The sequence below is a fragment of the Microtus ochrogaster genome, chromosome 7, assembly GCF_000317375.1.
Source record: "Microtus ochrogaster isolate Prairie Vole_2 chromosome 7, MicOch1.0, whole genome shotgun sequence".
NCBI lineage: Eukaryota > Metazoa > Chordata > Mammalia > Rodentia > Cricetidae > Microtus > Microtus ochrogaster.
Genome location: NC_022014.1, coordinates 62,866,344 through 62,881,367, shown reverse-complemented (window position 1 = coordinate 62,881,367; position 15,024 = coordinate 62,866,344). Strand labels below are relative to the sequence as shown.

Genomic DNA, 15,024 nt, shown 5'->3' with positions numbered 1-15,024 from the left:
AAGTCTCATAAATTACCTTAGTCATAACCATGTATTTAAGTGAGTTCAACTCAGTTACAGGTGGTTGCATCACTTGACTCCTGTATAAACATTCTGTTTAGAAACTGTTGCTACTGTGGCATCATTCAGTGTTAACGACTCCTGAACCATCTATGCGCCAAGCGTTATAACTTGGAAACTGCCTACAGTTTAATCATTCTGCCTAGTTTCCACTTACGACCTTATACTCCTTAACATCATAGTTCTAAAGGATATAGTGAACGTAGAAATAACTGTCAATCTTCTGGAGCTATCAAGAACAATGGATTCTAGCAAGATTGTCAAGAAAGCTTTATGTAGCCAAGTATGCTGACTAAGCCTTTAATCCCAGCATTGGGAGAAAGCGGTAGGAGGACCTTTGAGTTTAAGATCAGCTTGTTCAATATAGTTCCAGGCTAGTCAGAAAAAGTGCCCTTAAGTAATAAAATTATTTAGTTCCTAACATTTTCAGGAGAGGTTGCATACAACTACAGTCCTTTAGTGACCATAAATTCTCACATTTCCACTTTCAAAGTCCATAAAGTTCACAAACTCACTGGTTTCACCAATGATATAAAGGAATTTTTATAGTTTGTGTATTAGAACCACTGTAAAGTATCTTTATCCAAGTGTATCAGAAATAAGCATCAAAAAGCTACACAGGTCATAAAATTGCAACTTTGAAATAGAAATTTACTGGGTATAATGGCTAATGTTTTCAGTCCCAGCATGTGGGAGGTCAAGGCAGGAGAAATGCCACAAGTTCAAAGTTATGCCATCTCCAAAACATTCAGCTAGATAAAATCTGAATTATGATTGCATGATGGGTCTATGCAATGATCTCTTAATTAAAAAAGATTATCAGACATTCAAAAAGTAGCAGCAAGGAAAAACTGCCATGATTCTTGAACCATGTCCTCTAAAAAGGCCAGGAATAGCAGCATGGTTTGACTGAAGAGTGGTCAATACAAAGGGGCCTAATTATACACAGGAAACATGGCTCCCTCTCCACCCAATGTTATCACTGTTCTAGCATCTATCATTCAAGCATTTAAACAATGTATTTTTATTCCTTTTTTGTTGCTTTGTTTTTTGGAGACAGGGTATCCGTGTGTAGCCTTGGCTGTCCTGGAACTAGCTCTCTAGATCAGGCTGGTCTCAAACTCACTGCCTCAAAAGTGCTGGGATTAAAGGCCTGCGTTTACTCTTCAGATTTTTTTTTTTTTTTTTTTGGTTTTTCGAGACAGGGTTTCTCTGTGGCTTTGGAGCCTGTCCTGGCACTAGCTCTGTAGACCAGGCTGGTCTTGAACTCACAGAGATCCGCCTGCCTCTGCCTCCCGAGTGCTGGGATTAAAGGCGTGCGCCACCACCGCCCGGCCTACTCTTCAGATTTATGTGTACAGTGGTTTTGCCTGTATGTATACATGTGTGCCTAGTTATTGAAGAGATGAGGGAGGGTGTCGGAAGCCCAAGAACTGCAACTATGGGTGGTTGTGAACTAGGAACTGAACCTGAGTCCTCTGCGAGAGCAACAAATGCTCTTAACCACTGAAACGTCTCTTTTGCCCTTCAAAAGTATTTTAAACTCAAGATATTAATGGTCCAGTACATGGCAGAAGAACATGGGAACATACTTTAAAGTGGAGCAAGAATTAAGCTTTTATTACTGACAGGCTTCACACTTTTCAGACAGAATCACCACTATACAAAAGCTCATCTAGTAAAGTTTTAGGTGGCCAGTAACTTCATCAATTAGCTCTACTGGTCCTGGCCCAATTCCCAGGACAGTTCGAGAGCCTGGTTCAATCTGAGTACGTCCAGCATCTTGGATTAAACTTACAGTCAGTCCCAACACTTTCGCATGGGTCAGTAATTCAATGAGGGTTTCTTCATCTGGAGCTTTGACCACCACTTTGGGCTGGCCACAGTACTCCCACTCTCTGAGCACTTGAGGGTTTTTCCTCTGAATCTGCTTGTAGGCAGAAACAGCAGCGTGAGAACACTGGGCAGCAACCTTCCCTTTCCCCATCTTTAGGTCAGTTCGAACCACAAGAATCATTTTGTACTCGCCACTCTCTCCAGGAATGCTTGCTTCGGGTTCTGTCTTGGTGTCTCTATTTGTCTCACTTGTTGAGTTCTGGGGTAACATGCCAAGGTGACCCCGGAGGCCCCAGCCCAGGCACATGCCACAAGCAACTCCAGCAGCCAAGCTGAGTGTACCAGGATGCACCAAATACTCCATAACCAAGAACTTGGAGAGCACCTTAAGGGAAAAGAAAAAAGTTGTTATCTAAAATAGGGTTTCAAGCTGTTCAGATAAACCACCTACAAGCAACAAGCAATATTTGAGAGCCACACTAAGTCAAACAGAGGAAAGGCAAGATGCATTGTGAGTCTTATGCACAGACCCTGCTTCCATCCATCCCCAAGTACTAGATGATTCAAAGATCCACAAGGAATAGTTTTGGTCATTTGAATGGTCAGCAGACTTTCTTCAGTTAAAAACCCTACCATTCAGTCTTCCTTAAATCCTATGGGAAAAGGAAATGATGGCTTTGCCAATATGCCTAAAGAACTGTTGGGGGAGCTGGGCACTGATGGAGCACATCTTTAATCCAAGCATTTGGGAGGCAGAGTCAGGTGGATTTCTGTGAGTTCAAAGCCAGCTTGGTCTACAGAGTGAGTTCCAGGACACCTAGGCCTGTTACACAGAGAAACTTTGTCTCGAAAAACAAAACAAAACAAAAAAAAAAATCAAAAAAAGAACAGTTAAAAAAAAATAAAATAAATAAAAAAAAAAAGAACAGTTGTGGGTCCAGTGGTCCTTGTACTCAGAGAAGCACTTAAGAGAACCGGGAATGTTAATCACACAGGTGCGTGCCTCAATGGAAGAGATACAAACCAAATACTTGCATTCCGTCCAGAAAGCAACTATCTGGTGACCATTTTGCTGCTAGCTGAAGGGACAGACCTCACCCTAGTTCTCCAGAATGGTTATTCCAGACTCTTCCCTCCCTAGACCATTCCCTATCCTTAGAATAGATGTCACAAGTACGTTATGGCCGGCTGACCTCTATGCTATCACTCAGAGACCACACTAGATTCTAGATCTTTTTGCTATAGAACCCACCCTCATGGTCATATGTACTTTGTAAGAGTTTCTATGTAGTCACAAATTTAAGCTTTATCGTGCACCTGGAATTGGATTGTTGCCTGGAAACCTTTTCCCAAATTGTACTGTGTTTAACAATGCTGACAGTTCACTGACCCAGGTTGATGAAGTCAATCTGCAGTTTCCATTCTTATTTCTTGACATGATTTGCTTCCCTGCTGCAGGACACCTACAGGGACCCCCTTCAAGGAGCCTAAAGCAATAAAAACTAACTCTGGAAAGTAGTGTAAGTTTCTATCTTCATAATTCAGTGGTTCTCACTGTCATAGTAAGCCTTTAGGAGGTACATTAGGCCACAAGTCAAGATGCTATAAACAAAGTTTCAGCATTGGAAATAAGCATGGATGGAAACTTATCCAAGATCCTAATACAAATTCATGTTACATCTGAACACAAAGTATTTGAAGTGGGTTCTTAAATTCAGTAATTCTAGAAGTGTAGCTATCCTAGAGGCATTGAATTCCTTTCACTCCTTCCCACCTTTAACAGGGTTACATCCTGTAGTCCACCATGCCCTGGACCCAGACAGGCCTTGAACTTACACAACCCTCTGGCCTTAACCTTCCAAATGCTGGGATTTGAGCAACCAGCCTGACTTGGATTTCTATGTTAATGGAAACAACCATCAGTTTCTTCCTCTAGTGTAGTGTCCAAGCATTTATATGCATGAAGCCACCATTTTTACAGTACTTAAGTAACACTATAAGAACTGTGCAATACACGACCTAAATGGATAGGAACACTTATTTTAGCATAAATTTCCCTATTATTCTTCATAAAATAAACACATGTTAACATATGCTAAGTGAAGAGACTCTGGCCAGCTCCAGCATGGCTCTGGCAGGCCTTGCCTTTCTCCCATTCCCTCTGCCTTGCTCAAAACTATTAGATTACATTTCTGAAGCTAGCCACCAAGATCTATATAATATTCCTACAGGAATTGGTATGAAGAATATTTTGAGTTAAGCAATGACAGGCTGGAACAGGGCTTTTTTGAGACAGGATCTCATTATGTAACCCAGGCTGGCTTCATACTTCTGATCCTCCAGCCTCAGCGGTGCTGGGACTATAGGCATGTCCCAGCACAACTGATTCCTTCAGTGACAGTTTTTTTTGTTTTGTTTTGTTGTTGGTTTGGTTTTTGAAAGAGGGTCTTACATAGCCTAGGCTAGCTTTGAACTCCACAGGAAGACAGAGATGATCAATAACTTATCTTCCTGCCTCTACACCCCAAGTGCTAGGATTACAGGAATATGCCATCATGAATGGTTTTATGTGATTCTGGGGATCAAACCCATCATTTCATGCATGCTAGGCAAGTACTCCATCAAATCCTCAATTACAGTTCTTAGTCACTAAAGAGATACAAACCATAAAGCTCATTTGTATATCAGGTGGTCACATGAACTATGTAGCTCAAATGCAGGTCAAAGTTTATAGTGGAAACTTTAGATGGTTCAGCTATCTATTTAAACCCAAGTGAATTAGAAATTGCAAACGTTTAAGAGTCGGTATGCATGCTTTGATTATTCATATATTACATGACATTGTCAGTATTAGCTCCCAAACTAGAGATCACTTTATACTACAAAAACTCTGATCCAAATGTCAGATTATTTACGGCATGAGTATTTTTCAGGGATGAAGCCATCCAGGGCTGGTGGGGCTGTGCTGGGTTTCTAAGAAAGATAGTAACAATGCACCAAGCTCCTGAAAAAGAGAAAGCCTCAAATTATAAATGTCTGGATTAGACTTGGTTAGAGGCACAGACCTTTCAGAGTGCTGAAATAAATGGAAATGATTAAATAAAAGCCTGACTTTTCTATTAGGTTAGCTAGGGAAATAAGACAGAGATAGGAATATACATAAAGAGGTCACTAATAAAACTCAGGCTGTTCAGACTAACTCTTCTCAAGGGTGTTTCAGTTTGTCTCTTTCTCTGCATCCTCACTATAATCTCAAGGTTTGATATTGCTCATAGTCAGTCTCACAGACAACCTTTAACAACCCAGTAAAATAAGTGTGGCCATAAAACCCTCTTCCTTGGGCCTTCTAATTAGCCTGCTTCACCAAGCGTGTTTCAACAGATCTCCTACTCCTGATAACTTCCTGAGCCACGCTCTCTACAATGACCTACTTCACGGCTTCTTTACATTTTTCCAACCTAAAAAAATTCCTTTCTAAAATTTTTGACCCAACATGGCATAATTTTCTTCTTTCAATTCCAACCTCAATTATCTGCTTCTCCTAATCACCATGTACTGGTCCCTCTCTTCCCCGACGCTACCAAAAGTGCTAAAGAACCAGGAATTTGCCAGGCAGTGGTGGTGCACACCTTTAATCCCAGCACTCAGAAAGCAGAGGTAGGTGAGTCCAAGGTCAGCCTGGTCTACAGAGCAAGTTCCAGGACAGCCAGGGTTACACAGAGAAACCCGTCTCAAAAAACCAGACATTGTCATTGCCACCACAGTTGTATCTTTTTGGGTTTCACTGAGTGTTGTGCACCACTTCCTAATGACTTTTAAAACTTTAAACCTTCCTCTTTGAATTATTTAACATGACTCTGACCCAATGCTCACCTTACTTATCTGATAGTTTTATAGTATTCTAAGAAAAACTACCTGGTATTTGCTTGGAAATATGGATAGTATTATACAATCTTATATTGTTGGCCCTTCTGTCTATATCTATGCTACCCAATGTGGTAGCCATTAGTGCCATATAGTTAGGTACATTCAACTTATGGTTAAATATTCAGTTCTAAGGATCGACAATCTGAAAGTGGCTAGCAACCACTCTATCAAACTGGGAGAGAGGACACTGTCATCACTGAAGAAACCTGCAAGACCAGACAAGTTGATGTATCAACAGTCTCGTGTGTGTTTGGGGCCAAGGAAGAATCACAATAAAGTAACCCTGTCCCAAAAAAGGTGGGGGAATGGAAGTACACGGGGACAGCACTGGTCTATAAGCTCTTTTCCAATCCTCTCCAATCAATCAATCAATCAATAGACCAACCAGCCAGCCAATCAGTACTCTCTGGGACGCATTATGCTCCAGGCGCTGTTGCAAAGCCTCAAGAGAGAGAGCTCTCAAAGGTGACATCTCCCTGCTTTCAGCTGGCCTGGACAGGCAATAAAGTGTCAGGTTGTCCCTGGAGAGGGAGCAGAGACTCGGCTGCTCCACACTCACTCTCAGGAGCTCCTTCATCTTTTAGAGAGTTCAACTCAAGCAAAATTGGGATTTGTGATTTCATCACGGGAAGAGAGTTTCAAAAGAAGCTGGAGATTTTATTCAATATAGACTTTAAGCTCAAAGCTTCAGAGAAAAAGACACATGATGTGGTATGCCCTTATGTATGCTGTGAATGTTTTATTACCATTGCTTAATAAAGAAGTTGATTTGGCCAACAGCAAGGCAGAATAGAGCCAGGAAGGAAATTCAAGCAAAGATACAGGGAGAAAGAAGATGGAGTTGGAGAGACGCCAGCAGCTGCTGGGGAAGCAAGATATGAGGTAACAAGGCATGAGCCTCGTGGTAAAATATAGAATAACAGGGGGGCTGGAGAGATGGCTCAGAGGTTAAGAGCACTGGCTGTTCTTCTGGAGGTCCTGAGTTCAATTCCCAGCAACCACACGGTGGCTCAAAGCCATCTGTAATGAGATCTGGTGCCCTCTTCTGGCCTTCAGACATACCTGGAGGCTGAACACTGTGTACATAATAAATAAATAAATCTTTAAAAAAATATATAGAATAACAGAAATGGGTTGATTTAAGATGTAAAGGGTAGTTAGCAAAAGCCTGAGCCATCAGCCAGTTTGTAATCAATATTAAGCCTCAGAGTGGTTATTTGGGAACTGGCAGGCAGAGGAGAAACCTCCAGTTAGAAATAGCTCCCAGAAATACTCAGACAGACAAGACAGATCCAGTGTCTTCCCCTAAGACATAACCAAATGTGGACAAGTGCTCAAGAAGAGTCTCAGTCAGGCGGTGGTGGCGCACGCCTTTTATCCCAGCACTAAGGAGGCAGAGGCAGGCGGATCTCTGTGAGTTTGAGGCCAGTACCTGGTCTACAAGAGCTAGTTCCAGTACAGGCTCCAAAGCTACACAGAAACCCTGTCTTGAAACAAACAAAAAACAAACCCCAAAAAACCAAGACATTCCTAGGCACGGAAACTCACACAGTCTTAGCCTTAGCCATATGGATCATTTTGATGGTTTTCAAGTTACATCTTAAAAGGGTGGCTGCCAAGAAACATTATTTTTCACTCTCTCCTCTCTCTCTTTGGATAGGTGTCTTGGATGGAATTATAACCTGCTTAAAAAAAAAAACAAAAACAGAAGTCTGCAGAGTGGCAGTGGCCAATGTGTTTAATCACAACACTGGGGAGACAGAGGCAGGTAGATCTCTGTGAGTTGGAGGCCAGTCTTGTCTACAAAGTGAATTTCAGGGAAGCCAGAGCTACACAAAGACGTATGTCTTGAAACAAACCAACGAAACCATCAGAAGCCACTAGGGCTGCACAGTCTTGGGACACAGTCCTTTCCCTTTAAATGGGGTTTCATGTGAGATTCCTGGACAACTGGGAAGGGACACAGGTTTTAAGCAATTGTTAACTGTGTTAACATGCTTGATTCTCCCAGGTAAAAGGCTTCAATCAGATTCCAGAGTGAGGGTTCCTCCCTCTTCCCCTACAGTTTCCTTTCTACCCTGCACTAAGATGAACAATCTCATTTATTCCCAAATCCCCTCACATACAGGGTGCTTTGGCCATGTGGATCTCCGGTTTCTGTTAGATTTCACCACCCTGAGTTTCCAAGTATTTTTTTATATGTTTTGATTGAGGTTTTGTTTTTTGTTTTTTTGCTGATCATCAAACCCAGGGTAAAGAGCATTCTACCTTTTGTGTGTTCTTCCTTTATTTTTTGGTTTTTTTTTGAGACAGGATTTCTCTGTGTAGCCCTGGCTTGTGTTCTTGACTTTTTTTTTTTTTTTTTTTTTTTTTTTTTCGAGACAGGGTTTCTCTGTGGTTTTGGAGCCTGTCCTGGAACTAGCTCTTGTAGACCAGGCTGGTCTCGAACTCACAGAGATCCGCCTGCCTCTGCCTCCCGAGTGCTGGGATTAAAGGCGTGCGCCACCATCGCCCGGCTATTTTTTTTATTTATTTATTTTTTGTTTTTTATTTATTTATTTTTTGTGTTCTTGACTTTTAAGAAAATCCATACTTTCCCTCCTGTGTTCCAATAGCATCAGTCACCAAATCCTGTTGTTTATTGCTGTAAACCCACCTCCACTATTTCTACCCACAGTGTCCTAAATATTTCTTATCAAAAACTTTTAACTTCGCTAACTCCAATCTTTGAGGGAATTGGTTAAGGGAGGAGCATCCCAAGTTCATGACCAGACAGGGCGACTTGATGAGGTATAGTGATAAACCTGCCTGCCTCCATCTTCAGATTGAAAGCCATATTATAGTAAAAACAAAACTATATTAGTTTCTGTTTATAAATTAAATTTGTCTCTCAAGGATTGAGCTATGGCCCACCTATAACTTTTTGTTCGTCTGTTTTTTGTTTTTCAAGACAGGGTTTCTCTGTGTCGCTTTAGTGCCTGTCCTGGAACTCGCTCTGTGGACCAGAATTGACCTTGAACTCACAGAGATCCGCCTGCCTCTGCCTCCCGACTGCTGGGATTAAGGGCCTGGGCTCCCACCGCCCAGCTCCCACCTATAACCTTAACTACAAAAGGCTCTGTACTTGTCTGTTCCTGGAAATGGCCACCAGGCCATTGTTTAGGAATGTTGTTACAGGACCTACTTGGTTTACGCTTATATGTTCTGCTCCCGTAACCCCCGACTATCTATCTGCCTGCCAAATGCCCCATCTGGAAACACTCCACTGCTTAACTGTGAAGCTCCTTCTCTTCCCCATGTCCAATGCTGATCTCCCAAGCCACCCCATGAGGGAAAGACAGCCCATGTGCACAAATTTAAAAAAAAAAAAGCTTGCTTTAATTAATTTGGCCATGATATGGGTCGATGGTCTTTCTCATCGCATCTATGGGACTAACAAGATCTAGAGCTCTTGCTTAGCGTGCACGAAATGCATGCACCACTGTACCAATAAATAAAAGTACCTTTTTAATCCATCCTTAGAATTCTTTCCCTGTAGAAGCAAGGCTGAACAACTCGAAAACGGACATTTAGTATTTAAGTGTGAGGCCTGCTCTCCGTTTTGCTCGACACTAAAATTCTGGGTTCTATCCCTTCCCAGCATCTTGGTTTCTTCTTCCAAAGGAAGGTTTGCAGACCGGGCAAGCCCAAGCAGTTTATATGGTTGCTAAAAGGGAGCAGACTGTGGGATAAGAAGGTAAGATACGTTCCGGTAGGGAGAGAACTACACTGCTCTCCTCTCCATAGTCCTGGAAGGAACCGAGACTTACCTGAAGCACTACTTGTCGCTCACGCTTTGTGGCTCTCCACTCCTGAACAGGGAACACGCTTCGCGCGCGCCAACCACTTCTTCCGGGTTTCCAGAGAGACTAGTTCCGGATCAGGAGACTACAAAGCGCAGTCATCCTTCCTCCTGTCACACCCACAGGATCCGAATTGAGAAAGCCGAACCGAAATCCCGCGAGGACCCTCTCAGGTTGCCTCAAGGAAGGTGGAACATTTCTCTTTCGGAGGCGGGTTCCTCGGGGGACCGGACCGGAAGTGACGCGAGGGAGTTCCGGTTGGCCGGAGCCCAGCGGCGGGTGTGAGAGTCGGTGCTGGGAGCCGCTTCCAGGATCCTGAGATCCGGAGAAGCCGGGGTCTGAGCGGGTAGGTAGGCGAAAGCGGGGAGTCGGGGGCGCACTCCCCAGCTCGGCTTCTTCCGTGGCTCTCACGCTTGGGCGGTGCAGATACAGAACACGCTGTTTTCCACTTGAGGAGTGTTTCAAGTCACTGCTGACAGGCTGTGTCAGCTTGGCTGTAGCCAGGTTATGTGGGACACCTCTCCGCGATTGGTTACCGGGACATTGGCCTCAGACGCTCCCGACCGTTCGTTCCAGGGTTGGAAGCTGCCCTTGGCTTCTCCAGAGCACCCTCCTCGCGGAGTGTCCTGATGAAATGAGCTGATGACCGAGCTCATCTCCAGGACCTTTCGATGCTCTGTTTCTCGTCCCCATGAAGCGCAGGCATGAGGGTGTCTTGACGGTACAGAGTTGCCAAAGGAAAGGGCTTTCGTCTTTCATAGCTCTTACTGTGAACCTCGGCTCTTCTTCCAGCTGTCAGAGAAAGGGTTCTCTGCCCTTTCCAAATCCTTAGTCCCCAAATTTTGTATTTCACTGCAGTTGGAAGTACTTTGCAGCAAGGCAGGGTGGTCTACTTAAAAATCTTTACAATTTCAAAAAGCGTGTATAGCCTTGTGTCTCCTGATACCTAACACTTCTGACTAGCAATTGATTTTACATAGCCATCCTTTGCTTTTCTTTTTTTCTTTTTTCTTTTTTTGGATTTTCGAGACAGGGTTTCTCCGTAGCGTTTGGTTCCTGACCTGGAACTAGCTTTTGTAGACCAGGCTGGCCTCGAACTCACAGAGATCCGCCTGCCTCTGCCTCCCGAGTGCTGGGATTAAAGGCATGCGCCACCACCGCCCGGCTCCTTTGCTTTTCTTCTACCCCATCCAAAAAAATTTTAATCATGCATAGATTGGAGTTGTGGATGTATATTGGCAGTATAATTTCTTGTCTTGACTTTCAGTTCTTCCTTGTTGTTTGTAGACATTTTGTAGACAGATTGATTGGTCATTTAGGGATTTTTCTCAGTATTTCTCTTGGCATAATGAAGAATTTAGTATTCCAACTGTTTTGTTTTATTCTTTTGAGACAGAGTTTCTCTGTAGACCAGGCTATCTTGAACTCAGATATCCGCCTGCCTCTGCCTCCCAAATTCTGGGTCCATCTGTATCCAGCTGTTACTGTTTATGAACTGTGTTGTCATTGGGTCTGATTTTAGGGGATAAACTTATTAGGCAGCAGTTCGTGTGTCGAAGGTTATATTTTTATTGACCTTTGGTATCCCAGAGTTTGTATCGATGCAAAATGACTCTAAAGTGTTAATTTCTCCTATTTAGCTTATTTGCCTACATTATTTTAAAACACAGATGCATTTTTAGGACCGTGTTTCTTAGATAGTTTTAATAATATAATTATATCCTTGAGGTACACATTCAAGAAGCAAATATACACATAAACTCTTGTCTGAACTAATCTAGCAAATGGGTCGATGCTGCTCACTAATCTAGCTGCAGCTAGTTTCATCTGATTTTCTCAGATTAGCCGTGGTTTTTGAGTTAGCAAATTGTTGGCACGTCTTTGAAATGAGGTGACAAGTATTTTGGCAAGTGGAATTGTACGTTTGATATATCATTAATTTTAAAATCTAGTAAATTTACTTATTGATTACACAACTACCAGACCCTTTTTTTCTTTCCTTTTCTTTCTCTTGTTCTTTAGTTCTTGTTTTTTGAGACAGACTCTTGTACGTAGCTCTGGCTGTCCTGGAACTCACAAAGAACCTCCTGTCTCTGGGGTTAAAGGCGTGTGCTACCACACCCAGCCCAAATCTTCTCACGTTCTGTTTGTTATCCTTTGTTTGTTTTTGTCTCCTAACTTTGACACAAATCCCTCTTTTAGGATTTAGAGACAAGGTCTTACTCTGTAGCCTGAACGGCCTCAAATTCACAATCCACCTGTCTCTGCCTTTGCCTCGTGAGGTTAAAGGCCACTGCATGCAGAAAGATCATTAAATTTTAAATCAGATGACCTGGATTAAAGTCTGGGCTCCAACACTTACTAAGTAATGATTGGCAATTACCCAGCGTTCCAAGCTCCTCTTGATTGTGATGATAAAAGGGGTCACTCTGTTTCATAGGACTGACAAAGTGTTTGTTGAGATAGGACTCGTGAAGTCTCTCTGTAAGTTCAAGTATGGCGTTATTATTCAGGAACTAGAAATACATAAGTGGAGAATAATGTTACTTTGGAGTATTTCAAAATTAAACCATTTATATCATGTCTTATTAATCTGAATGTACTATTACCCATATTTTTGATGATGGTCTTTGCCCTGTTTTTGAACACAAGAAAGCTAGCCTAGAGTAGCTTGAAATTAGTCACCTTAGTTAATAAGTAAGTGGCTACAAGATGTGCATAGCTTTGCATTTGAGAGTTTAATTCTGACCTTTCTCGGTCATCATGTATTGTCTGCTGAGAATTACCAAGTACAGAAAACACTGAAGTTTTTAGTGTGTGTGCATAATTGACTAATCATTAAAAGTAGCCTATCTTTGCTTACATTAAGTAAGAGCCCATTTTATTTACTGAAACCAATATTTAAAATTGTAGTTAACTCTTTAAATGCATAGTTAGTGCCTTCTCATTTAATAGAGGGGAGAATTAGGGCCTATGAACTATCAGTGCTTGGCTGGCCTCAGGACTTCTAAAGTAGATAATGCCAGAGCCTGGAGTAGACTTGAGATCTTGAGTAGACTGGAGTGTTCTTTCCATTCTTCTGAAGTTGTCCTCAGGTGCGCTTTGGTAATAGCCTGGTTTGCATATCACTGTTTTCTCCTGTCCGTGATTTCCCTCTCTGCTTTTGCTTCTTTAATCCTGTAAATTGTAGGGAAACAAACTGCTCAGTGAGATTCATAGGGAAAGCCAGGGCAGGGACACCTGTGGTCACAATGCTTGAGACTGAGGTGGAAGGATCTATTCAAAGCCAGTCTCGGATGGACTACACAGTAAGAACATGTCGCAAATAAAATTTCTAAAAATTGTTCAGTAGGATGTATTAAGGAAAGGAAATTACTTATGTTTTCCAGAATAGTCTCAGTTCAACATCAATTGTATCAGGTATTGTGAAATGTCATCATTTCAGTGGAAATGACAGGAGCTCTGTAACGTGCCTCTTACTGATGTTACCATCCATGGGAAGAGCTTTTTCTTTTCCTTCCTCTTGATATAAAGAACTTTCTGAGCTGCTGTAATACTGATACTCTCTTTTATTAATTTTCACCTACAAGGCCATTTGTCTAACTGTCATTCTAAGTTAACAGCCTTTGTAGAAGAATAAATGCTTTGTTTTGATCCTTTGACTCCACAGCCACATTTCGCTCCTCCTGCGGGGAAAGCAGTAGTGATAGTGCAACTCTGGGAACCGGATACGCTGAAGCGGACGTAATGTTGATAGTCTGCTTTTACAGGGAGATGTGCAAGTGTTCTTTCAGAGTAAACTTGTTTGCGAGGGCGGTGCTGGGTTTGAACCCAGAGCCTTGTGCCAACTATCATAGGTTCAGCTGCTGGCTAAACCCCAACGCCCAGAGTAAAGTTTTTTGTTTGTTTGGAGGTTTTTTTTTTTTTTTTGGTTGGTTGTTTTTGTTGTTGTTTTATAGAGAGCTCTCTCCTAGCTGGTCTGGATTTCATTATATAGACCAGTCTGGCTTGAAACTTAGAGCTCTGCCTTCTTCTCGACTGCTAGGGCGAAAGGTGTGCTTTACCGCTCCCTGCTAGAATAAATTTTAAAGGGTGTGTTGTCTCTAGAAACTCTCTGTTTTGTTTTTACGTATTATCTCTTTTTTGTATTTGTAATTATTTTTTTTGTTTTTTTTTTTAAAACAATCTTTTCTCATTTTACATGCCAATTCCAGTTCCCTCTTTCACACCTCCTGCTCCCCCCACCTTTCACCCACCCACACCCTATCCACTCCTCAGGAAGTCAACACAGTCTGTCAGATCACTCTGAGGCAGGACCAAGGCCCTCTTCTCTGTATCTAGGCTGAGCAAAGTATCCCCACAAAGAGAATGGCTGCAAAAAGCCAGTTCAATCACTGGGGATAAATCCTGGTCCCACTGCCAGTGACCCCACAGATTGCCCCAGCAACACAACTATCACCCCCATTCAGAGGACCTAATTTGGGCCTACGCAGTTTCCCCCGCTGTCATTCGGGAATCAGTGAGCTCCCACTAACTCAGGTCAACTGTCTCTGTGGGTATCCCCATCATGGTCTTGATCCCTCCGCTCTTATTATTGTTTCTCGCTCTCTGACTAGACTCTGGGAGCTCAGCCCAGTGCTAGCTGTGACTCTTCACATCTGCGGCCATCAGTTGCTGGACGGAGTTTGTGTGATAACAATTAAGGTAGTCATCAATCTGATTACAGTGGAAAGCCAGTTCAGGTACCCTCTTCACTATCGCTTAGGGTCTTAGCTGGGTCATCCTTGTGGATTCCTGGGAATTTCCCTGGTTTGAGGTTTCTTGCTAGCCCCATAATGGCTTCCTCAATCAAGATAATCTCTTTTCTTCTCCCTCATATTTTCTTCCCCCTCTTCCCTTCTCCTCTTCCCCTTCCACCCTCCCTCTTCGCCCCCCATGATCCCAATTTTCTCAGGAGTTCTTGCCTATTTTCCCTGCCTAAGGGGATCCATGTATGTTTCTCGTAGTGTTTTCCTTGTTACCTGGCTTCTCTGGGGTCGCGGACTGTAGGCTGGTTGCCCTTTGCTTCACATCTAATATCCACTTTTGAGTGAGTACATACCGTGTTTGTCTTTCTGAGTCTTACCTCACTCAGGATGGTATCTTCTAGTTCCATCCATTTGTCTGCAAATTTCAAGATGTCATTTTTACACCAGTAATGTACGGAATGCAAGTTGAGGGTTGGACATGGTGGTTCCCACCCCCACTGGGGAGGCAGAAACAGGTAGATCTCTTAAGTTCAAGGTCAGCCTTGTCTGGGTCTGCAGAGTTCCTGGACAGCCAGGGCTGTGCACAGAAACCCTGTCTCAGGGAAAAAAAA

General features: G+C 42.8%; 2 protein-coding genes across 2 annotated transcripts in view; one reads left to right on the top strand and one right to left on the bottom strand.

Annotated features, from left to right (window-relative positions):
* Nucleotides 1-1,652: 1,652 nt before the first annotated feature.
* Nucleotides 1,653-9,884, bottom strand: Ptrh2 (peptidyl-tRNA hydrolase 2). Its single transcript, XM_013347564.2, has 2 exons — nt 9,633-9,884; nt 1,653-2,281 (listed from the first exon to the last, which is right to left on the bottom strand). Exon 2 carries the CDS (start codon nt 2,258-2,260, stop codon nt 1,736-1,738), a length of 525 nt encoding a protein of 174 aa, XP_013203018.1. The 5' UTR covers nt 2,261-2,281; nt 9,633-9,884; the 3' UTR covers nt 1,653-1,735.
* Nucleotides 9,885-9,905: 21 nt separating this feature from the next.
* The window catches only part of Vmp1 (vacuole membrane protein 1), a 99,761-nt gene continuing 94,642 nt past the window's right edge, over nt 9,906-15,024 (top strand). Inside the window, exon 1 of the mRNA XM_005350465.3 lies at nt 9,906-10,011. The gene's annotated coding sequence lies outside the window, so the exon portion shown is untranslated. The remainder of the gene's footprint in view (nt 10,012-15,024) is intronic.